The 16799-nt window shown below is 36.8% G+C and overlaps 1 protein-coding gene across 4 annotated transcripts in view; it reads left to right on the forward strand.

The window, feature by feature from the left end:
* Positions 1 to 16799, forward strand: part of GPHN (gephyrin) — a 626292-nt gene that overhangs the window by 504388 nt on the left and 105105 nt on the right. For all 4 annotated transcript variants that reach the window (XM_059914468.1, XM_059914469.1, XM_059914466.1 and 1 more), the window contains one exon: positions 14784 to 14876. In XM_059914468.1, coding sequence (XP_059770451.1) covers positions 14784 to 14876 — 93 coding nt within the window. The remainder of the gene's footprint in view (positions 1 to 14783; positions 14877 to 16799) is intronic.

Genomic DNA, 16799 nt, shown 5'->3' on the forward strand with positions numbered 1-16799 from the left:
TTGTAGTATAGTCTGAAGTCAGGGAGTCTGATTCCTCCAGCTCCGTTTTATTCCCTCAGGACTGCTTTGGCTATTCGGGGTCTTTTATGTCTCCATACAAATTTTAAGATGATTTGTTCTAGTTCCGTAAAAAATGCCATTGGTAATTTGATAGGGATTGCATTGAATCTGTAGATTGCTTTGGGTAGTATAGTCATTTTCACAATGTTGATTCTTCCAATCCAAGAACATGGTATATCTCTCCATCTGTTGGTATCATCTTTAATTTCTTTCATCAGCGTCTTATAGTTTTCTGCATACAGGTCTTTTGTCTCCCTAGGTAGGTTTATTCCTAGGTATTTTATTCTTTTTGTTGCAATGGTAAATGGGCGTGTTTCCATAATTTCTCTTTCAGATTTTTCATCATTAGTGTATAGGAATGCAAGAGATTTCTGTGCATTAATTTTGTATCCTGCAACTTTACCATATTCATTAATTAGCTCTAGCAGTTTTCTGGTGGCAGTTTTAGGATTCTCTATGTATAGTATCATGTCATCCGCAAACAGTGACAGTTTTACTTCTTCTTTTCCAATTTGAATTCCTTTTATTTCTTTTTCTTCTCTGATTGCCGTGGCTAGGACTTCCAGAACTATGTTGAATAATAGTGGTGAGAGTGGACATCCTTGTCTCGTTCCTGATCTTAGAGGAAATGCTTTCAGTTTTTCACCGTTGAGAATGATGTTTGCTGTGGGTTTGTCATATATGGCCTTTACTATGTTGAGGTAGGTTCCCGCTATGCCCACTTTCTGGAGAGTTTTTATCATAAATGGGTGTTGAATTTTGTCAAAAGCTTTTTCTGCATCTATTGAGATGATCATATGGTTTTTATTCTTCAATTTCTTAATATGGTGTATCACATTGATTGATTTTCATATATTGAAGAATCCTTGCATCCCTGGGATAAATCCCACTTGATCGTGGTGTATGATCCTTTTAATGTGTTGTTGGATTCTGTTTGCTAGTATTTTGTTGAGGATTTTTGCATCTATATTCATCAGTGATATTGGTCTGTAAATTTCTTTTTTTGTAGTGTCTTTGTCTGGTTTTGGTATCAGGGTGATGGTGGCCTCATAGAATGAGTTTGGGAGTGTTCCTTCCTCTGCAATTTTTTGGAAGAGTTTGAGAAGGATAGGTGTTAGCTCTTCTCTAAATGTTTGATAGAATTCACCTGTGAAGCCATCTGGTCCTGGACTTTTGTTTGTTGGAAGATTTTTAAGACATTTTTTTTTAAATTTATTTATTTATTTTTGGCTGTGTTGGATCTTCGTTTCTGTGCAAGGGCTTCCTCTAGTTGTGGCAAGTGGGGGCCACTCTTCATCGCGGTGCGCGGGCCTCTCACTATCGCGGCCTCTCTTGTTGCGGAGCACAGGCTCCAGATGCGCAGGCTCAGTGATTGTGGCTCACGGGCGTAGTTGCTCCGCGGCATGTGGGATCTTCCCAGACCAGGGCTCAAACCCGTGTCCCCTGCATTGGCAGGCAGATTCTCAACCACTGCGCCACCAGGGAAGCCTTGTTGGAAGATTTTTAATCACAGTTTCAATTTCATTACTTGTGATTGGTCTTTTCATATTTTCTGTTTCTTCCTGGTTCAGTCTTGGGAGGTTATACCTTTCTAAGAATTTGTTCATTTCTTCCAGGTTGTCCATTTTATTGGCATAGTGTTGCTTGTAGTAGTCTCTTAGGATGCTTTGTATTTCTGTGGTGTCTGTTGTAACTTCTCCTTTTTCATTTCTAATTTTATTGATTTGAGTCCTCTCCCTCTTTTTCTTGATGAGTCTGGCTAATGGCTTATCAATTTTGTTTATCTTCTCAAAGAACCAGCTTTTAGTTTTATTGATCTTTGCTATTGTTTTCTTTGTTTCTATTTCATTTATTTCCGCTCTGATCTTTATGATTTCTTTCCTTCTGCTAACTTTGGGTTTTGTTTGTTCTTCTTTCTCTAGTTTCTTTAGGTGTAAGCTTAGATTGTTTACTTGAGATTTTTCTTGTTTCTTTAGGTAAGCTTGTATAGCTACAAACTTCCCTCTTAGAACTTCTTTTGCTGCATCCCATAGGTTTTGGATCATCGTGTTTTCATTGTCTTTTGTCTCTAGGTATTTTTTGATTTCCTCTTTGATTTCTTCAGTGATCTCTTGGTTATTTAGTAACGTATTGTTTAGCCTCCATGTGTCTGTGTTTTTTACGTTTTTTTCCCTGTAATTCATTTCTAATCTCATAGCATTGTGGTCAGAAAAGATGCTTGATATGATTTCAGTTTTCTTAAATTTACTGAGGCTTGATTTGTGACCCAAGATGTGATCTATCCTGGAGAATGTTCCCTACGCACTTGAGAAGAATGTGTAATCTGCTGTTTTTGGATGGAATGTCCAATAAATATCAATTAAATCTATCTGGTCTATTGTGTCATTTAAAGCTTCTGTTTCCTTATTTATTTTCATTTTGGATGATCTGTCCATTGGTGTAAGTGAGGTGTTAAAGTCCCCCACTATTATTGTGTTACTGTCAATTTCCTCTTTTATAGCTGTTAGGAGTTGCCTTATGTATTGAGGTGCTCCTATGTTGGGTGCATATATATTTATAATTGTTATATCTTCTTCTTGGATTGATCCCTTGATCATTTATCTAGTGTCCTTCCTTGTCTCTTGCAACATTCTTTATTTTAAAGTCTATTTTATCTGATATGAGTATAGCTACTCCAGCTTTCTTTTGATTTCCATTTGCATTGAATATCTTTTTCCATCCCCTCACTTTCAGTCTGTATGTGTCCCTAGGTCTAAAGTGGGTCTCTTGTAGACAGCATATATATGGGTCTTGTTTTTGTATCCATTCAGCAAGCCTGTGTTTTTTGGTTGGAGCATTTAATCCATTCACATTTAAGGTCATTATCGATATGTATGTTCCTATGACCATTTTCTTAATTGTTTTGGGTTTGTTTTTGTAGGTCCTTTTCTTGTGTTTCCCACTTAGAGAAGTTCCTTTAGCATTTGTTGTAGAGCTGGTTGGGTGGTGCTGAATTCTCTTAGCTTTTGCTTGTCTGCAAAGCTTTTGATTTCTCCATCAAATCTAAATGAGATCCTTGCTGGGTAGAGTAATCTTGGTTGTAGGTTCTTCCCTTTCATCACTTTAAGTATATCATGCCACTCCCTTCTGGCTTGTAGAGTTTCTGCTGAGAAATCAGCTGTTAACCTTATGGGAGTTCCCTTGTATGTTATTTGTTGTTTTTCCCTTGCTGCTTTCAATAATTTTTCTTTGTCTTTACTTTTTGCCACTTTGATTACTATGTGTCTTGGCGTGTTTCTCCTTGGGTTTATCCTGTATGGGACTCTCTGCACTTCCTGGACTTGGGTGGCTATTTCCTTTCCCATGTTAGGGAAGTTTTCGACTATAATCTCTTCAAATATTTTCTCTGGTCCTTTGTCTCTCTTCTCCTTCTGGGACCCCTATAATGCGAATGTTGTTGCGTTGAATGTTGTCCCAGAGGTCTCTTAGGCTGTCTTCATTTCTTTTCATTCTTTTTTCTTTAGTCTGTTCCGCAGCAGTGAATTCCACCATTCTGTCTTCCAGGTCACTTATCCGTTCTTCTGCCTCAGTTATTCTGCTATTGATTCCTTCTAGTGCAGTTTTCATTTCAGTTATTGTATTGGTCATCTCTGTTTGTTTGTGCTTTAATTCTTCTAGGTCTTTGTTAATCATTTCTTGCATCTTCTCAGTCTTTGCCTCCATTCTTATTCCGAGGTCCTGGATCATCTTCACTATCATTATTCTGAATTCTTTTTCTGGAAGGTTGCCTATCTCCACTTCATTTAGTTGTTTTTCTGGGGTTTTTTCTTGTTCCTTCATCTGGTATATAGCCCTCTGCCTTTTCATCTAGTCTATCTTTCTGTAAATGTGGTTTTTGTTCCACTGGCTGCAGGATTGTAGTTTTTCTTGCTTCTGCTGTCTGCCCTCTGGTGGTTGAGGCTATCTAAGAGGCTTGATGGGAGGATCTGGTCGCATGTATCTTTTCGAATCAGAGTTTACTCTGGATATATGCCCGGGAATGGGATTGCAGGATCATATGGTAACTCTTATTTTTAGTTTTTTAAGGAACCTCCATACTGTTCTCCACAGTGGCTGCACCAATTTACATTTCAACCAACAGTGTAATTGGGTTCCTTTTTCTCCACACCCTCTCCAGCATTTATTATTTGTAGACTTTTTAATGATGGCTATTCTGACTGGTGTGAGATGATACTTCATTGTAGTTTTGATTTGCATTTCTCTAATAATTAGTGATATTGAGAATCTTTTCATGCGCCCGTTGGCCATCTGTATGTCTTTTGTGAAGCAACGTCTATTTAGGTCTTCTTCCCATTTTTTGATCGAGTTGTTCAGTTTTTTTTTTTTTAATATTAAGCTGTATGAGCTGTTTTTATATTTTGGAAATTAATCCCTTGTCAGTAGCATCATTTGCAAATATTTTCTCCCAGTCCATGGCTTGTCTTTTTGTTTTGTTTTTGGATTCCTTTGCTGTGCAAAAGCTTTTAAGTTTAATTAGGTTCCATTTGTTTATTTTTCTTTTTATTTCCATTACTCTAGAAGACGGATCCAAAAAAAATATTGTTGTGATTTGTGTCAAAGAGTGTTCTGCCTGTGTTTTCCACTAGGAGTTTTATAGTATCTGATCTTACATTTAGGTCTTTAATCCATTTTGAGTTTATTTTTGTATACGGTGTTAGAGAATGTTCTAATTTCATTCTGTTACAAGTGGTTTCCCAGCACCACTTATTAAAGAGACCATCTTCTCTCCATTGTATATTCTTGCCTCCTTTGTGGTAGATTAATAGACCATAAATGTGTGGGTTTATTTCTGGGCTTTCTATCCTGTTCTGTTTATCTATAAGTCTGTTTTTTGTGCCAGTACCATAGTGTTTTGATTACTGTAGCTTTGTAGTATAGTCTGAAGTCAGGGATCTTGATTCCTTCTGCTCCGTTCTTCTTTCTGAAGGTGGTTTTGGCTATTTGGGGTCTTTTGTGTTTCCATACAAATTTTTCAATTTTTTTTCTAGTTATGTGAAAAATGCCATTGGTAATTTGATAGGGATTGCATTGAATCCGTAGATTGCCTTGGGTAGTATGATAATTTTAACAATATTGATTCTTCCAATCCAAGAATACGATATATCTTTCCATCTGTTTGTGTCATCTTCAGTTTCTTTCATCAGCGTCTTATAGTTTTCAGAGTACAGTCTCTTGACTCTTTAGGTAGGTTATTCCTAGGTATTTTATTCTTTTTGATGTGATGGTTTCCTTAATTTCTCTTTCTGATCTTTCATTGTTAAGTGTATAGACATGCAACAGATTTCTGTATATTAATTTTGTATCCAGCAACTATACTGAATTCATTGATGAGCTCTAGTAGTTTTCTGGTAGCATCTTTAGGATTTTCTATGTATAGCATCATGTCATCTGCAAACAATGACAGTTTTACTTCTTTCCCAGTTTGGATTCCTTTTATCTCTTTTTTTTTCTCTAATTGCTGTGGCTAGGACTTCCAAAACTATGTTGAATAAAAGTGGCCAGAGTGGTCATCCTTGTCTTGTTCCTGATCTTAGAGGAAATGCTTTCAGCTTTTCACCATTGAGTGTGATGTTAGCTGTGGATTTCTCATAGATGGCCTTTATTATGTTGAGGTGTTCCCTCTGTGCTCACTTCTGGAGAGTTTTTATCATAAATGGATGGTGAATTTTATCAAAAGCTTTTTTCTGCATCTGTTGAGGTAATCATATGGTTTTTATTCTTCACTTTGTTAATGTGGTGTATCACATTGATTGATTTGCAGATATTGAAAAATCCTTTCATCCCTGGGATAAATCCCACTTGATCATGGTGTATGATCCTTTTAATGTATTGTTGGAGTCAGTTTGCTAGTATTTTCTTGAGGATTTCTGCATCTATGTGCATCAGTGATATTGGCCTGTAATTTTCTTTTTTTGTGCTATCTTTGTGTGGTTTCGGTATCAAGGTGATGGTGGCCTCGTAGAATGAGTTCGGAAGTGTTCCTTCCTCTGCAATTTTTTGGAATAGCTTCAGAAGGATGGGTGTTAACTCTTCTTTGATCATCTTTACGAGGATTACCATGAACACTTTCTCGGGTAGATTGACTATCTCCACATCACTTAGTTCTTCTTCTGGGGTTTTATCTTGTTCTTTTGTCTGAAACATCTTCCTCTGTTGCTTCATTTTGTCTCAATTGCTATTTGTATTTTTATGTATGTGGTAGATTGGTTACGTTTCTTGACCTTTGAGAAGTGGCCCTCTGTAGGAGATGTCCTATGTGTCCCAGCAGTGCACTCCCTTCTTGTCACCCAAGGGCCAGGGGCCAGCTGGTCAGTATCTGGCCTTTGTTCGTGGACTCGATCTGCAGGCTGCAGGACTGTAGTTTTCTTGCCTCTGGTGTCTGTCCCCTGGTAGATGAGGATGGTCTAGAGGCTTGTGCAGGCTTCCTGGCAGGAAGAGTCGGTACCTGCCACCTGGTGGGTGGAACTGGGTCTTGGTCTTCTGGGGGGCAGAGCCATGCTTAGGGATGTGTCTAGAGATGGCTGGGGGCTCAGGAAGTCTTTAGGCAGCCTGTCTGCTGATGGGTGCAGCTGTGTCCCTATCCAGTTTGTTGTTTGGCCTGAGGCATCCCAGCACTGAAGCCTACATGCTGTTGGTGGGGCCAGGTCTTGGTGGCAAAATGTCAGCCTCCAGGAGAGCTCACACAGATGAATCCTCCCGGATATGTCCGCCACCAGTGTCTCTGTCCCCAGGGTGGGCTATAGCCACACCTTGCCTCCCCAGGATACCTTCCAAGACGAGCAGGTACGTCTGGCTCAGGCTCCTATCAAATTACTGCTTTTGCCTTTAGTCCTGGCGTGTGTGAGATTTTGTGTGTGCCCTTTAAGAGTGAAGTCTCTCTAACACAACACTGTGAAGCAATTACACTCCAATAAAGAGGTATTAAAAAAAAAAAAAAAAGAGTGAAGTCTGTATTTCTCCCAATCCTGTGGAGCTCCTGCAATCAAGCCGCACTGACCTTCAAAGCCAAGTGCTCTGGGGGCTCCTATTCCTGGTGCCTTTCCCACTTTTAATCAGGTTATTAGATCTGTTTGTTTTTGAGTTGTAGGATTTCTTTATGTATTCAGGAGATTAACCCCTTATCAGATATATGATTTGCAGATATTTCTCCCATTTTGAAGTTTGCCTTTTCACTCTGTTGATAGTATCCTTTGATGCACAAGAGTTTTTAAGTTTGATGTTGTCCCCTGTGTCTATTTTTGCTTTTGTTGCCTGTGCTTTTGTTGTCATATTCAAGAAATCATTGCCAAATCCAATGTCATGAATCCTTTCCTCAATGTTTCCTTCTAAGAGTTTTATAGTTGTTGGTTTTACATTTAGGTCTTTAATCTTTTTTGAGTTAAGTTTTGTATATGGTGGAAGATAAAAGAGTCCAGCTTCATTCTTTCGAATGTGGCTATCCAGTTTTCCCAACATCATTTTTTGAAAAGGTTATCTTTTCCCCATTGAGTGGTCTTGATATCCTTGTCAAAGGTCATTTGACCATATACGTGAGTGTTTATTTCTGGACTCTCTATTCTATTCCATTTGTATTAGACAGAGTTTTCCAGAGAAACAGAACCAACAGAATATATATAGGAAGAGATTTATTATGAGGAATTGACTCACATGATTATGGAGGCTGAGAAGTCCCATGATTTGCCATCTGCAAGCTGGCAACCCAGGAAAGCTGGTGTTATAATTCCAGTCCAAGTCCAAAAGGCTGCAAACCAAGGGAGTTGATATAAAGCCCATCCAAGGGCAAGAGAAGACCAACGTCCCAGGTCAAACAGGCAGGCAGAAAGCAAAAGGGACAATTTTTTTCCTCCACCTTTTTGTTCTATTCAGATGCCCAATGGATAGAATGATGCCACCCACAATGGGGAGGGCGATATACTTTATTGATTCCACCAATTCAAGCACTAATCTCATCTGGAAAAACTCTCACAGACACACCCAGAAATAATGTTTAATCTAGGTATCTCATGGCCAGTGAAGATGACACATAAAATTAACTATCAAACCATTGGTCTATTTGTCTGTCTTTATGCTAGTGCCACTCTGTTTTTCTTACCGTAGCTTTGTAATATGTTATAAAATCAGGAAGTGTGAGTCTTACAACTTTGCTTTCTTTATAATCGTTTTGGCTGCTTGGGGTCTCTTGAGATTCCATATGAATTTTAGGATGAATTTTTCTATTTCTGCAAAAATGCCATTTGCATTTTTATTGAGATTACGTTGAATCCATAGGTGGCTTTGGATGGCATGGGCACTAAGAATATTATGTCTTTCAATCCATGAACAAAGGATGTCTTTCCATTTATTTGTATCTTCTTTATAATTTCTTTCAGCAGTGTTTTATAGTTCCCATTAGTACCTCACTCCTTTTTATGGCCAAGTAATATTTCATTTTATGTGTATACCATGTTTTATTTATCCATTCATCAATTGATGGACTGTTGGATTGTTTCCATCTTTTGACTGTTAATGAATAATGCTGCAATTAGTATTTGTGTACAGGTTTTTGCATGGGCATATGTTTTCATTTCTCTTGGATTTGCCCTTGCCTTTTAAGAAGAACTGAATTTAAATAATAGCAGAGACTCCTCTGGAAGTCTAGGCTGCTAAAAGTCATTTTAAATATAACCTGTATTTGTTGCTTTGATTAGCCATAAATGAAAAATACAGTTCTCTTTCTTCAGAAACTTAAGAAACCAAACACACACTTTTCTCACACTCACCACCTTGAGAACTCTTACACACAATTTTGCAAATACTTGCTGATATATTACTAACTGAATATACAAGAGTAGTATTCAGAGGGGCAATAATCAAGGAGAACCTACTATCTTAAATGGGGTCTTGAAATAGGTGATAGACATTTATTGATAACAAAAAGGAAGATGATAGTCCAGGTTTAGGCAAGTCATGACTGTAAGCATGGAGGTGAGCATCCATTACACACACAAAAAACGACTTGCTTAGAGGAGTCTAAGTGGGAAATAATGAGAGTAGAAGTTAGCAAGATGTCCTTCTCCATTTTATGTATTCTCTGGATGAAGTTGGTTGTATTTGATTGATGTGACCTTTTTCTCTATTTACCTGACATTTCTTTCCCTCCTTAATTCTAATCATCAATGCACTCAATCATTGATTCAGTCATTCAACAAACATTTACTGGGTGCCTTTTAAGTATCAAGCACTGTGCTTGGTACTGGGGATACAATGATGGGTGAGATATGCTGTGACAACAAGGAATTCACAACCTGATGGAGAAGTCAAGATAGTTTCACAAACAACTGTAATGTAATGTGGAAAGTGTACCATAACAGATGGATACAAATGTTTTAAGAATATGAAGACTAAGTACAATCCCTCCAAACCATTCTGTATCTTGTCACTAGGCAAGTTCATAAAAAGTTCCATTATCTCTGAAGAGACTTAAACACTGCTGGGAGGTTAACTTGAAGTCATCACTCTGCTTAAAAATCCTACATTGGATTCCCATTTTCATAAGATTAAGTTTAAACTCCCTCGATCCTGCTTCCGTTGTCTAAAATGCCCCCTCCTTTCTCCTACTTGCTTCTTACTTCAAACTGTAAAACTCAGCATAGATACCTCATGTAGGAAGATTTTCTTGATGTTCCACAAATAGTTGGTTAGGTGGTTTTTTCTGTATGCTTCCGATATTGCCCTGATCATATATCTGTCACTGCCCATATCATACTATCTTGTAATCATATTTTTATTCCATATCCCCCTTTCTCACATGCACTGTTACATGTGAATTCCTTGAGGAAATCAGCCAGGTCTTACTAGTATTTTTGTCCCCAGTGTCTAGCATATAGTAGGTTCCCAGTGTTTGATGAATGGATAAATAAATCGGTCAGTGAACTAACTTTTCCTGTTTAGAGACAGAAGACCAAAGACATGACATCTGAGCTGAAACTTAAAGGTTGCCTAAGGTTCACTAGGGGGAGAAAAGAAGAAGGAAAAAAGGTATTCCTGTCCAAGGCAACATTATTTGCAATGGCATAGAAATAAGAAAAAGCCCACCATGTTTAAAATGTGGCAAATCATTCTTTGTATCAGAAACTGGACACTTGTCAGAAATAAAGCTCAATCTCAGTATAAACATTTTCCAAATTACACTAGGCAAGTCTTATGCTAGCACTACAGAATTCTTAAAATAGGATCTGTGTATTATTTTGTAGCCTAATGAAGCTTGGGTAGATTGTAGCATTTAAATAACTCACTTATAGGATGTAAAAAAAAGGGAACCTCCTCGTACACTGTTGGTGGGAATGTAAATTGGTACAGCCTCTGTGGAAAATAGGATGGAAGTTTCTCAAAAAACTAAAAACAGAACTACCATATGACCCAGCGATTTCACTTCTGGGTATATACCCAAAAAAGCAAAAACACTAATTTGAAAAGATACATGCACCCCAGTGTTCGTGGCAGCATTGTATATGATTGCCAAGATATGGAAGCAGCCTAACTGTCCATCAGGAGATGAACAGATAAAGAAGATGTTACACACTCACACACAAACACACACACACACACACACACACACACACACACACACACACACACACACTGGACCACTACTCAGCCATAAAAAAGAATGAAATTTTGCCATTTGCAGCAACATGAATAGACTTGGAGGGCATTATGTACGCTAAGTGAAGTAAGTTAGAGAAAGACAAATACTGTGTGATATCACTTATATTCAGAATCTAAGAAATACAACAAATTAGTGAATATAATAAAAAAGAAGCAGACTCACAGATGTAGAGAACAAGCTAGAGGTTACCAGGGTGGGGAGGAAAGAAGGAAGGGGCAAGTTAGGGGTAGGGGAGTAAGAGGTACAAATTATTAGGTATAAAATCAGCTACAATCATATATTATACAACATGGAGAATATAGCCAATATTTTGTAATAACTATAAGTGGAGTATAACCTTTAAAAACTGCAAACCACTATATTGTACACCTGTAACTTATAGAACATTTAAAGCAACTATACTTCAATAAATAATTAAATAAACTCACTTATTCTTGTCATATGTACATCTTCTCAATCCAAAGTTATTATTTGAGCCTCCTCAGATTTGAGGGCTATTTTTTAGTGTTTATGTGTATGGTAGGATGGGGGTAGGGGGTCAATTATTATTGGAAACTTACAGAACAAAGTTTTTGCTTTAGTTTCCAGAATCTAATTTTGTCAAATTATGATTGAGTAGACTCTATACCTTAGGAACCCTCCAGAGTGGAATTGCACAGTAAGATACATGAGTAACTCAGGCATTAAAGGGAGAAATCAAGTCAGCTGATACTCTTTTCTCTAAATTGGCTGTCAATGAGAGCTTAGTTAACTTATGTTAAGCCACTACAATATCTACAACTGTCAGTATTAACAGTCTTTCAAACTTAGCATACTAAGTGTTCAACCTCTTTCTTTCTGGAATACAGGAATAAAAAGAGCCATGATGGGCATGTATCACTGCTCTTGGGCTACTGGCAAGGACTTAGGAAGGAAAAATAACATGTGCTAGCTGTTGATGCCATCCGTTCTTTGTAGTTTTTTGTGGTGGTGGTAGCACATACATAAAATAAGATTTACCATTTTAATTGTGTTTAACTGTACAGTTCAGTGACATTAAATACATTTACATTATTCTGCAGCTATCATTACCATCCATCTCCAAAACTTTTTCATCTCCCCACACTGAAACTCCATACTCATTAAAAAATAACTTCCTATTCCTCCCTCTCCCCAGCCCATGGCAACCACCATTCTACTTTTTGATACTATGACTTTGAGTTTGAATAGTCTGATTACCTCATATAAATGGAATCATACAATATTTGTCCTTTTGTGACTGGCTTATTTCACTTATTTTCACTTATTTTATAATGTCTTCAAGTTTCATCCATATTATGGCATATGTCAGAATTTCCTTCCTTTTTAAGGCTGAATAATATTCTTATATGTATATACTACATTTTGTTTATCCATTCATCTGTCAGTAGGCACTTGGGTTACTTCCACTTTTTGACTACTGTATTGTGAATAATGCTGCTATAAAAATAGTGCACAAATATCTGTTCAAGTCTCTGCTGTTAATTCTTTTGAATATATACCTAGAAGTGGAATTACTGGATTATATGGTAATTCTATGTTTAATTTTTTGAGGAATCACCTTGTAGCTTTTTTAAATGTCAGGGAAACAGAGGAAGAGCAGTACATGGAGAGTATGTAGCTATTGCCATTGTAGTAATGATTGACGCTCTAAGATCTAAATTTCAATCCTACCTTAGCCACCTGTGAACTATATGACCTTGGATAAGTTACTTACCCTGTTTAAACTTCTCTTTTTTCATCTGTAAAATGAATATAATAATGCTTTACTAGATTTTTGTAAGGATTAAATGAGATTATATATGTATATGATATTACTTAGTAACTTATAAAATACTATATAAACATATACTAGATTAACTGGACCAGCTGCCAAAAAAACTCAGCCCTGGTGCTATATTTGATTATTAACCACTGTTACTGAGCTATTCCAAATCCCAGAAAATTATTCTCTTAGGATCTGAACTGGCATAGCACTTATATTTTCATTCACCACACCAGACCAGAATAGTTTCAGATAAGGAGCTACCCCAGGTAGTTTATTGTGACCCTGGGCAGATGCCATGGGGCTCACTACCAGAGACTACCTTATAGCTTCAGGTTCATTTGGGAGTTAATGTTGTATATATGAATACAAACCAGACCCTCTGGTCCTACCACTTCCCTGGTCTTACAAAGTATGGTCCATAGCTACAGAATAGCTTCAACCTCCTGGGAGTACCTACAGCTAGAATCTGCTAAGAAGTTCTCCCTTCCAATTCAGGTGTCACTTTCCTTAAAAAGAAAGAGTCAATATCACTATCACTGTGGATCAGAGTACAAAAGTTTTAAATCTGTCTGTCCTTACTTCTTTGTCCTGGAATCTGGAAACCAGAGGCTCTAGGTGGCTAAGAAGGACAAAGCTAAAAACAAAAAAGAAACAAACAAACAAAGACTCATCTAGCTCTGGAAACAATGGAATTTTCTAAATCTATACAAACATCTTATGTAAATCAATTCTATATTACCTGTAGTCTTTGTAGTGAAGCTTGATTTTTTTTTCCTCCTCCTCTTCTTCCTTCTCTATCTCCTATTAATTATTCTGTTACTTCTTTAAAATAATAACAATAGTAATAATAATAATAATAAGGACAGATTCTGACTAGAGGGTTTAAGGAATTGGTCATGACTCTTGAAACTTTTATTCTTTTTGGCACTAAATCAAACTCCTGAGCTGTAACCAAATGTGATTGTCATCCAGAGTGGATGAATAGTGGTTTGAATAGTGACTTCACACAATAGGTCACTGGTGCTCTTCTTATAGTCACTAATTTTTTTAGGTTAATAAAGCCAAAAGTTTGGCTAAAGTTAAATAGAATGATAAGGAAGCTCCTTTCTTTTCTTTACTTTTCTCTTCTAAAGGAAAAAAGCTCTAAAAATTACTTGTGATCATTGTAGAAAACTTGGAAATTTTCAGAAAATTAGAGCAAAGGGTATAAAATTATACATAGTTCTAACATACTGCAGTAAACAAATACTTTATATTTTCATGTATGCCTTTCCCATCTTTTCCTATTGCTCTATATACATATACCTTAACATAGTTAGGATTATACATTATATGTACAGTTCTGCATGTTTTTTTTTGTTTGTTTGTTTGTTTTTTATTTATTTATTTATTTTTGGCTGTGTTGGGTCTTCGTTTCTGTGCGAGGGCTTTCTCTAGTTGCGGCAAGTGGGGGCCACTCTTCATCGCGGTGCGCGGGCTTCTCACTATCGCGGCCTCTCTTGTTGTGGAGCACAGGCTCCAGACGCGCAGGCTCAGTAGTTGTGGCTCACGGGCCGAGTTGCTCCAAGGCATGTGGGATCTTCCCAGACCAGGGCTCGAACCCGTGTCCCCTGCATTGGCAGGCAGATTCCCAACCACTGCGCCACCAGGGAAGCCCTTCTGCATGTTTTTAAAATGTATGTCCTAAGAATTTTCCTGTGTCAGTGAATATTTTTCAAAAATATTACTTTAGCCTGTATAATATTTTATCATAAGGATACATCATTGTCGGTTTAAATTTCTATATTGTTAAACTTATGATTTCTTTCCATTTCTCACTAATGTAAGCAACTCTGAAATAAACATGTACAGAAAGATTTATCCATTTTCTTAAGATAGATTTCTAGAAGTGAAATTACTGGGTCAATGACTATGACTGTTTAAGAATTTACTTTTTAAAGAAAATCGTCTTTGGATTGTTAAAGGATTAATGACACATCAACTTGAACACATCTTTGATGACTGTGTAGCTACTCATATTCAAATAATCCCTGCAAGCATTGCTATTAATTGACTGAATCTTAATCTTTTATTTCAGACACTAGGATGCATCTCTTCCTTCTGTCGCCTATTCCTTGGGATAGAAATCAGGAGATCTGACTGAGCCCTTATACAAGCCTTGTCAGACAAGTACATATGTCCATCTTGTTTAGGACTACCTGTTTAACCCACTGCACTTAACATCCATATTTTCCTTCTTTTCTCTTACAGATGGAATGGGGCGAGTCCTTGCTCAAGATGTATATGCAAAAGACAACCTACCCCCGTTCCCAGCATCAGTAAAAGATGGCTATGCTGTCCGAGGTAAATATTTTGGCTTTCTTGAGTATCAACATACTCACATTGTAATTTTTTTTTTTTTTTTTCGGATTTGTGGCTCAGCCCAGGTACCTAATGACTATTACATCTATTTCCCCCTTGGTTGTCAAAATAATTTTGTTCACAGATAACAATGTTAACCTATACCTATATATTTTCCAGCACAATCTTGATTAAAACTTTTCAGTGACAGTACTATAGTTACTTGAAAATTCTTACTTACAAATAAATATGTAGAGGTTGATAAAGACACTGTATTATGATTTATTCTTTCGGCCTCTACACATACCAGATGGCAGACAGTCTTGGTCTGGAAGTCCAAATGTTTTCTAGTTGAAAACATCTATATGGTCCAAGAAAGAAGAGCAAACTCCCAACACCAGGGATAAAGTGGGGAAGTTTTTTTCTCCTGCTTTAAACTCAAACATCAATAAGCGCTTCATAGAAAGCAAGCATGAGGGAAACCTCTAATTCCCTAGAAGATTCCATATTTCAAGGCTCTGAAGCCCCAGATGGTACCAGCAGCTCATGCCTTTAGAGTTGCCTGGGATTGCATAAAGCTCAAAAGCAAATACTAAATAGCATTTGCCTGCCTAAAGTCCAATCTACGAAAGAACAATGCAACTGAAAATGCAACTGAATTGCTTAGAAACTATTATTGGTTATTAACTCAAGGCTGGTATCATTGAAGAAATGTCTAAAAACATTTCCCAGTTTATCAGAGCTGTTAAGAAGGCCAATTCCTTTTTAATGGTCATTTATGGAGTCCCTTACTTGATTTTTTGGTTTTGGATTTTTTTTTACTCTATCTAGCTATTAAAATAATTTCCTCTTTCTTGTAATTAAATACATTCATTGACCTCCTCCGTGTTCCATTGCCATCTCTTAGCAGTATCTTTCTCTGTTAGAGACAGTAGAACAAATGGTTAAGATTATGGACTTTGAGTGATAAAAAAGTGAGTGATAACAAAGTAAGAGTGATCTGGGTTCTAGCACCAGTTCCATCTATGTAACTTTGAGCAAATCACTTAAACTTTTTGAGACTTGGTTTTCTCATCTATAAAATGGTGATAATTATAACAGTATTTATCCCAACAGGTTATTGTGAGAATTAAGTGAGACTGTAGAAGGCCTTAAAGTATATGGCAAACACACACACACACAAAAAAGCACTCAATAGTTGTTTTTTTAATGTTTAATAATAGTACCTATTATTACTATTATTATTACTTTTTTATTTTTTTATTATTATTATCACATTTTCTTAAAACATCTCTGAAAAAAGGATAACACTTATCTAAACTGTTATTCTCATAAAATGGTGGAGAGATTAATTCCTACTAGTGTATTCTTTCTCAGGAAACTGTCTTAAATGCACCTCATTCAGCTCTATCTCACAAATTAGAGTATTTCTGAAAATATAAATAACAAATCCCCAATGCCTCCTATGTTTTCTCTTCCAAATTCATTTCTTCTATAGTGTTTATTATAATGAATATTATCCAGAAAGAAAATTATTTTAGTCTTCTGAGAGCCTCACTGGCTCTTGTTTCTTATTCCCTCTAAAATGTAAATTCTGTTTGAACTTATAATTGGTAGCCATATTGGATTGCTATGAAATGATGAATTCTTACTTCCAGAGTAAAACAAACAACTACAGCAGGTGAAACACCAAAAGGACAAGAAAGTCTATTTTTTATATTCTCGGTAATGTAAAGTAAGAGAAAGTGAGAAAATAAATTATATTAGGCAGAATTATTCTGAAACAGAAAGTTGTTCTGTGATTTTTAGATGAGGTAGCAGCAGCTCAATAAAAAGAAACTATTGCTTTTAGCTTTTCTAGTTAGCCCATGTGAGCCAGGAAAGAGCCTTTCTGCAACTGTAGAATCTATCAAAGAAATTTATATA

The sequence above is a fragment of the Balaenoptera ricei genome, chromosome 2, assembly GCF_028023285.1.
Source record: "Balaenoptera ricei isolate mBalRic1 chromosome 2, mBalRic1.hap2, whole genome shotgun sequence".
NCBI classification, from domain to species: Eukaryota; Metazoa; Chordata; class Mammalia; order Artiodactyla; family Balaenopteridae; genus Balaenoptera; species Balaenoptera ricei.